Genomic DNA, 8,722 nt, shown 5'->3' with positions numbered 1-8,722 from the left:
TGGGGTGGAATTTTAAGACCGTCTTATTAGGTGAGGCAGGGTGGGCTTCCCCACTATATGTAACAATTCTAACTAATAAAACTAGATAAATGATAGAAATGGATTTTCAGATTTTTTCCATTAATGGAATTAATATTTCAAATTTCCATTAAATTAAATTAGGGTTTAACTATGGTGTACTAAATACACATGATAAGATTATTAGTAGAAAATTTAAGTTTTTTAATAAAAAAAATTTTAATTAGTAATCTTAATATGGTTTTAAAGCACAAGTCACAAGATAGCTAAACTCGTTAAATTTATCTTCCAAATTTAGTTACGTTCGTTTTTACAAAATACTTATTTTTCATTAAGTTTTATTTGTATATGTGGGGTTTTAAACCTCTCCATACCATACTACAGCTAGAATTTAAAACTATCGCAGGATTTTTTACCCTCACAAATATGTAATATACTTTTAGAATAAAATTTAAAAACTCTCACCAAACTATATTATTTCAACTTTTTCGAAGTGTAATTTTTAAAACCCTACACTTAAAAAAGAGAGACTAAAATAAAAGAAAAAAAATAATGCAATGTGAAAAGAAGAGAAATAGATTCAATTCTTATAAAAGAACTAGTCTTTTGACATGGATGATGGATCATCTTTGAGGTTGATCTGAAGAGAAATAGATTGTTCGATTCTTATAAAAGAACTAGTCTTTTGACATGGATCATGGATCATCTTTGAGGTTGATCTGAAGAGGGTCCTCCAACTGATGGAGCTGCCACATTGCTTGCTGAACCATTCTCAACTGGTGGAGGCACACCCCACTTGCCTTCCGATTCAAGCGGCTCAAACACGTGAACTCCGCCGTCTGACAGCCCTATTGCAAACTGATTCGGTTCTTGCGGATGCGCCGCAATTACAAGCGGTTGTACGTTGGAACTGCCACATAAAACACATTAAGGTAGCATTCAACAAATGGTCAGGCACTAAGATAATGAATAAAATGGGTTAGTGTTGTATTACTTCCTGAACTTTACACCCTATGTACCTTGGCCACTAAGCTTTTAATATGCAAATTTGGTAAATATAACGGTCGTTTTGGACATTATAAAGTTTTGGGGGCTAAAATACAAATGGTGTATAAAGCCCTAAATAAAAACCCCCCCAAGGCATAGTTACTTTGACTCTCATTTTAGAGATATTAATAGAGATTGACCATACTAGACAGTAGACATTTTCTTTTGAATTCCAAAAATACTTTTAATTTGTGAGAAATTACCTGACGCTTCCTGAAAGATAAGCAGACGGATTGATTCGACATCGTAATCTGAGGTTTGAAGCACTAAATACACACACTGTTGCATCTAAAAAGCTGGCGTATATCAGCTGACTATCACACGAGAAAGTCGCATGCGATATTGGTGCAGCTGAATCTCGCGGGAACCACTACAATTCGAACACCCGACATCAGAAAATCTATAAAGGAAAAAAAAAAATGAAACAAAATTATTTGGACAAGACATCAAACTGAATTAGCTGACCTGCTTCAAACATTCTAGCTTTGTTGCTTCATAAATTGCTAGCTGAGTTTCATGTACAACCAAGAAATGTATCTGATCCTGATGAAACTGTACACGCGTATCTGCCTGCGCTGACGGAGTCCTCCCGGGAGGAAGCTGCAAGAATCTACTTTTCTGCTTTTCCCATCCATCAGTATTCCACACACAAATCTGCACGATAAACGAAGTTCGAAGACAACTCTTAATATCATAATTATGCAAATTGTGTTGCTCGGAGGGTTTTACTAGTTGAGAGCCTATTAAAGATTCAAAACTAAAAATTCTTCTAGTGCAAGTGCTTTTGTATACATGTTCTTTCAATACATTTAATCATAGAAAAGAAAAATGCTTGAGGCACATCCATTTGGAAAATTATTACCTGGGCATCTGCCCCAGATGAAACTAGCACATTCAATACGTGTGAGAAAGCAAGACCAGTTATTCTTTTAGTATGACCCTTGAGTTTACTTTTAACCTGCAAAATGAAATCAGCATAAACACTATATCTCAAATTTCAAATGAGTAGAAACTCTTAAGAGGCAGCATTGTTACCTCGTCCACGCGGACATTATATATTTGAATGGAGGAATCATCCATGCCTATGGCAATAATGTTGTTATCCTGAGGATGAAAAGCAAGAAAGGTTGCTGCAGGTGGTGGAGGCATGAATGTCGTCATTGTCTGTACTTAGCGAAAAAAAGATTGAAATTGGTTAATCAGCACTATTTCAAAATCTATATAGTCTTGAACTTGGAAAATAACCAGGCTCATAGGTCACCTTAAAAGTCATCATATTGAAAAGGGATATCTTCCCTCCTGAGGCGGACATTACATAAGAATCATTTTTGGACAGAGCAAAGCATGGAACAGCATCTTCGGGACTACTATCGGCAATGTCATTAGTCATCAGAATGCCACTTGATGGTTGCCACAATTGAGGTTGCATGCTGGCAGTGGCCTACAGAACAAATATCAACTTTCAAAACATGAACAGCAATAATCCAACAGTAGTTGGTTTGTTCGCATGGACACGCACCTTGCCAGATGAGTTACGGTCATTTCGCTGCCATTTCCAGAGAAGGTGAATAGCATTTGATGCTAATGCAAGAACAGCATTACCAGAGTTTGTATATATCAACCTTGATATCTGTCATAATAACAAAGATCAGAACAATTTCATTGATGGATATGAGGTTCTACATCACAGACAGACTAGAGAGCTAAAAAGGTAAAGCAGGAAGAATCTCCAAATATCTACTACTTCATTAATCTTAGTCTTCCAAGATACGTTCGATACCAGTTGACTATAGTGGAAAGCCAAACCTGAAAACCTACTTGGGATTGATTTACATTATAAAACTACAGTGAAACACCAATACTTAGCTGATACAAGAGCTCCCAGCACATCACAAACATCAAAACCAGACATATGAAGAGTTTTTTTATAAAAGGGTAAGTCGCCATGAGATTCTATTATTAAATTTCAGTGGAAGCGTAGTTTGACCAATTTAAATAAATAACATACCTTTGGTACTCTCACATTGTCTGGTAACTTCAAGGATCTACACTGAGACGGTTCATTTATTTCAGTGAGCTTCCATATTTTTGACTTGTCATTGGATTCTTCACTTATTCTAGGCTTAACATCACCTAAGTTCCGTGCATCCCCATTCTGATGAAAAGTAATTATGATTATAGTAATAATAATATTCTGTATCAAATGTTGCATGTTGAACAGAAGAAAAATAAAAAACAGAAAGCTACGAATAAGATGGAAGGTTGCAAGTAATGATAAGTACTGTTGATATAAGGACAAGATCACGAACCATTCCGGGAATTGCTACTACAGAAGAGGCCCTCTCCGCAAGTGCGGCACTAGTCGCTGCGGCGGCAGCAGCAGAAATTGGATTTATGGTAGGCTGCAAGAAACACAGCATGTTAGCTTGAAGTTTAATTTTATTTCTTTTTTCTCATCATTTGTAGATTAAGTTTTCGTAAGGTACATATCTACCTTTGCCATGGCTTCTGATGTTCGTGATGCATCATATAAAGAATTCTCTAATGTGCGCAACAAACGCATACCATCTGCATTGGCTAAAATTTTGATTCCATTCTCATTCGCAGAGACGGCTAGAAGTGTTCCATCCTTGTTGAATCGGATACGTGGGCTTGCCTAAAATTCATATCAAGCAACCATTAGCAACTACTTATTCCAAATACTAGCTCTCAACTATTTTGCAACAAACTAATGAACTTACAGGAAGACCCCCATCAGCATCGATGGCTTGCAGAGGCTGAACATTGTCCATGTCCCAGAATTTTATGGAGAAATCATCACCAGCAGCCAAAAATCGATTTTTGGTGGTATCAAATTGCACAACACCCAAAGACCGCTTACGGAATCCTTGATAAGTCCTTTTGACAGCTCCTTCACTTTCATTCCACTCAACAATAGAGGATTCCCCATCTTTGCTTGTCCCGCACGAAAAGAGCCTGTAGCAAATATTTGTGGTGGGAACATTTAAACACCATATTAAGAACAGAAAGTATAATTCAACCGTGCAGCCAGATTCAGCATAACACGAGGAGCAATGGTTGAGAATTCGAACCTTGTTCCATCAGCACTATAAGCCATGGTGGTGCACCAACGACCAGGTGCATCATAATCAACACGAGATCCCAAATTGTCATACAGCCATGCTTTTATCTTTCCATCTAATGCCGTTGAAAAAATAAACTACAACGTCACAACAAAAAACTATCAGCATTAAACTAAACGAGGAAAAGTTAGCAGAAGCATCTACTTCAGGGTTTTGTATTATTAAGTCAAAGGAATCGGGAATCGCAACGACCAACTCAACTAACATTTCTCCTACCTGAATGTTTTCTTTATAATGTGGGCATACAGAATATACTGGAGCTTCATGGCCCTCAAAAGTATACTGCTTAGTACCCGTAGCAGCATCCCACACCTTAAATTACACAACGTAGTTAGGAACATATATGATCTACTCCAGTTGATTAAACCAACTCAGGCTGTACAAGACGTACCTTAATGGTCTTATCATCACCACAGGTTATCACACATAGTTGCTTATTTGGATGCGAAAATGCAAGATCATTTACTCCACCAACATGAGCATCAATCTATAAATAAGGTTTGGAAGTAAATAATCAGAGAAATGCATATGAATATATATACTTATATATATGTGCACGCGCGTGTTTATAACTATATGGCATGTACCTCAAGGTGCTGCCTCACATCATCCCCGCCATTATAAGAGTATATTTGAACAATGTGTCTTGAATAAGCAACTCCTGTTCCATTCCATATACAAACAAAAGATATTTGCAATCAGATTTAGTTTACATCTGAAAGTATATATATTATATCATTAAAACAAAGAACAAAAAAACAAAAAACTCAACTTACCGAATAAAGCACCATCAGGACTCCAAATCACTCGGTTGACAGAAACACCAGGATCTTTGACGAGTGCAGCCTGAATTGTTCAAGATTAGTTCTCTTCCGTCATAAAAAAATTACAATTTTTTACAAATTTTCATCAAGAACAGTGTAAGAGATTACCTGAAATGGCATTGAACATGCACTAAGGTCCCAAACTTTGAAATTCCTCAAGACCAACCGCTCCCTAGACCCCACCTCCCACAAAGCGATGTCCCCAACATTAGTGCCAACTATCAAATTTGCATCAAGGAAAGCTCATTCAATTCCCAATTCGATAGCGAAAAACGTGCAATTAAAAGAAGAAAAAAACAGGCTATCAAAAGGCCTTAGAAGAGCAACAGACCAAGAAGTAAAGATTGTTGCACAGGATGGAAGTCCATGCTCATAGGTGATGAACCCTGATTCAAAGTTCGCACGACAGTCTTCGGCAAGTCATCAGGTGCCGTAAAAGCTTGACTATGACCGTGACCGTGACCATGACCAGGGAATGTTGCCGACAACACATTGACGGGTAGATTTACCTGCACAAAGTGACAACTATGAACTATTAGCAGAAATTTCAGGGGTCAAACTAGATTATGCCTGAAGATGAATTGTTAATGATTCGTCCATAAGCAATACAAGATTACCTCCTCGGATATTCCCATTGGTCTAGTTCTCTTAGCAACATGATCTGAGTCTCCAGATGGGTAATCAACAGAGGGATTAGTTGGAGGAGTCCTTGGATGCTTCAAAGCAGCTTTAACAAGGCAATAGAACAGGTAGTAAGTCAAAGAACAAACTTAATATACCCTACAATATCTTAGCACAATTATACATAGAGTTTGAGACTAAATAAAGCGAAATAACTCAATACCAGGGATTGATGGAGCACCAAGACCTATAGCTCCACCTCCAGAAACTGCAGGATGTGCCACAGTGGTAGGATTTGACATCCACCCAGCCAGGGGCGTCGGCACTGGTGCTGGAGTAGGTTGAAAAGGCTGTAAACACGAAGCACCGAGAGTCAAGTATGGTAATAAGAACCAAAAGTGATAGAGAAATAGAATATAATGCGGATGCCTATGATGAAAATAAGATGAATCAGTTTAAGTAGCTCACCCCATGTGCACCGAGAGGAGGAAATGCTCCGGCCTTTGGTAAGGACCCTAATAGCGGATTATTAGCAGGTGAAGGAGCTCGTGCACCATTTGGTTGTCCACAAGAGTGATCCACAAAAAGAGTTTTTATATCAGGATTTGGCCGTGGATTCTTGCAAAGTTGATGCTGCCAATTCAAGCTGTAAATGATTTTTCAAAAACAAAGGAAAAAGAAAGCCAGTTATTCAGTAATCTCAAACAAAAAATAAACACCAATGCTGCATAGCATAACAAGAATGTATAATGTAACATCAACAATGTAAACGTGCGGATAATTACTGCAACACATTTTCCTATATACAAATTCAAGTAGTCTATTTACAATATTAAAACTGGAAATTGTTCGAAATCCTATCAAAGCTCTCGTTTTGGATAACAATAACAACATTTTTATTAATAAACACACAACACAAGTTTTATTCTCTATAAGAAATAGGGTCACTTGGGAAAAATTTACCTTTGATTGATGAGAGTCCGTAACCTTGAGTTCTTAAGGTTGGGAAATTGCAACTTATCACGAAACAAAGGATTCGCTTCAATGAGCTTTTTGAGCTCAACCAACATGATTGCTCTAGCAGATTTTGTATCACCATACTTAGACAATTGCTCATTTTCCCTAGTAGTACACAAACAAACTCGAATCATTCGCTGCACATTACATAAGTTTCACACCAAAACCCACAAGAGATCAGTATATATACTCATACCTAAAATTCTCCAATGTCAAAAGCTGTGTGATTTCCTTGAACAATTCTTCATTAAAAGTAGCAAACACTTTCAAATCCTTTACTAATATTTCTACAGCCTTGGACCGGTCATGCCTACCAAAAAATTTAAGCACAGTTCAACTAAAGTCTCAAACTAGTCACTAGAACAGAACTAGAAAATGCTGAAACAGTCAACAAAATTCAAACAAAGTGTGAAACTTATGATATGAACTTACTTATCCAATGCCTCAAGATACTTCTGTTTCCTTATCTCAAAAAATATCTTCATAGAATATCTATTATCATCTACCTTAGTGAAACCAGAAAGGTACTTTTCAACCTCATCCCAATTGCCATTGTGCACTTCATCCTCAAAGTACTTCATATTGAAGAAAAATCCAGACTCCTGTTCAAGCCTATCATTTTCAAAATTGACAAGACCAAAAAAAAAAAGAAATTAATTAATGTGGTAAAAAAAACCAAATAAATAATCAAAATAAACTAAGGAAAAATTAGTTTAATTTAATGAAAACAACAAACTAGCCCCACTTGTGAACAGTCTCCTTGAACTTTTCCTCATCCAGAAACTGCAAGATCAAGAACACCAATTCTCTACTAAGAGAAGACATCGCAACCTCCCACTTCCTCGATTAGATATGCACCAAAATGAGCAAAAACTGAACTAGATCTGCAAACACAACACAACAAAAAAAATAAATTTTTTTTTTAGCAAAAGGAAAAGTAACTTGAAAAAATCACACACCAATAATAATAATAATAATAACAGAGACAAAGTGATAATTCAAATCCGCACCATGAATCAAACCATTTAAGCAGAAGCATTAATAGAAGTAAATTAGAAAAAAACTTCTTCCATATTTTTGCCAAAATTAACCAAAAGGAAAGAGAGATGCGGTTTTTTTTTTGGGGTGGAAGAGAGAGAGAGAGAGAGAGAGAGAGAGAGAGAGAGAAAATAAAATGAAAACAATTTGACTCTTATGTCTATCTATTTATTCCACACCTATCCCAGATGATCGAAAAAAAAGCAGCTTTAACCTCTCTTATGGGAATCCAAGATGCATGAAGCAAAAAGTGTCAAAACCCCAAAAACAAAATTAAAAAAAATAAATTAAATTAAACCCACAAAAAAAATAAAGGAAATTTCGAATTGGGTAACAAAAATTAAAAAAATAAGTAAGAAAAGCTTGAAACTTTAACAGATTCGAAAAAACTAGAAAGATAGAGAGAGAAAGAGTGAGAAGAAAAGAAAAGGAAGAAGCACCAAAGCTCTGATAAAAGCTCTCACCTTCTTCAAACAACAACACATGGGAAAGCAAAAGAAGAAAGAAAGAAGGAACAAAAACAAAAGGGGGTCTCCGAATATGGAACCCCTCAACCCAACAAAGAAGCCAAAGCTTTCTCTCTCTTTCTTGCACTTTCTCTCTCCTCAAACTCTCTCTCACTCTATTTATCTTTTCTCTTTCTCTCTCTAGAAAACTACAAACACAACACACCTATTTATATGCGCCACATTTGAACTTGCATAAATAGGTTTATTTTATGTAAGAGGCGACATATAGATGGATGAAAACAACGTTTACTTATCATTGATAACTTGTCGAATGTTTATAGCTTATTTGATAAGTCAACCTACTTATATAACAAGTGCAGTTAACTGCGGGGCCCACTAAGCCGGCTTCGGTTTTTGTCTAAACAATCGGCTTGGAATATGGAGCTAAATAGCTGTCTTCTTTTCAGTTTCCCAGTGGAAAAAAGAATTTTCCTTTCTAATTTTCTAGACTATTAATTGTTAAGAAATATATTTTCAATTTTATATATGTTAAATATATTTAAAA

The 8,722-nt window shown here is 36.3% G+C and overlaps 1 protein-coding gene across 2 annotated transcripts; it reads right to left on the bottom strand.

The window, feature by feature from the left end:
* Positions 572-8,376, bottom strand: LOC107617564 (topless-related protein 1). Of its 2 annotated transcripts, none has more exons than XM_021112152.1 (26): positions 8,173-8,376; positions 7,416-7,554; positions 7,103-7,282; positions 6,867-6,980; positions 6,617-6,775; positions 6,122-6,299; positions 5,877-6,003; positions 5,650-5,759; positions 5,364-5,541; positions 5,141-5,250; positions 4,985-5,054; positions 4,796-4,869; positions 4,600-4,695; positions 4,425-4,520; positions 4,158-4,285; positions 3,807-4,041; positions 3,560-3,721; positions 3,375-3,467; positions 3,074-3,220; positions 2,585-2,695; positions 2,327-2,506; positions 2,101-2,229; positions 1,928-2,023; positions 1,531-1,719; positions 1,269-1,435; positions 572-928 (listed from the first exon to the last, which is right to left on the bottom strand). In XM_021112152.1, the coding sequence occupies exons 2-26, from the start codon at positions 7,493-7,495 to the stop codon at positions 721-723; spliced, it is 3,417 nt and encodes a 1,138-aa protein (XP_020967811.1). In that variant the 5' UTR covers positions 7,496-7,554; positions 8,173-8,376; the 3' UTR covers positions 572-720. The 2 variants fall into 2 exon arrangements, with proteins under 2 accessions (XP_020967811.1, XP_016174828.1); XM_016319342.2 differs by lacking the exon at positions 8,173-8,376 and adding an exon at positions 7,681-7,842.

Source organism: Arachis ipaensis, chromosome B09 (assembly GCF_000816755.2).
Source record: "Arachis ipaensis cultivar K30076 chromosome B09, Araip1.1, whole genome shotgun sequence".
Taxonomy (NCBI): domain Eukaryota; kingdom Viridiplantae; phylum Streptophyta; class Magnoliopsida; order Fabales; family Fabaceae; genus Arachis; species Arachis ipaensis.
The sequence above is the reverse complement of the archived record's forward strand: the minus strand, read 5'-3'. Positions and strand labels throughout refer to the sequence as shown.

Excerpts from the sequence above, each read along its gene's own strand:
- LOC107617564 (XM_021112152.1), bottom strand. The coding sequence starts at position 7,495 with ATGTCTTCTCTTAGTAGAGAATTGGTGTTCTTGATCTTGCAGTTTCTG. Across the intron at positions 3,221-3,374 it reads TAGTAGCAATTCCCGGAATG|AATGGGGATGCACGGAACTT; the intron begins GTTCGTGATCTT and ends ACTTTTCATCAG. Across the intron at positions 2,024-2,100 it reads ATAATGTCCGCGTGGACGAG|GTTAAAAGTAAACTCAAGGG; the intron begins GTAACAATGCTG and ends TTCATTTTGCAG.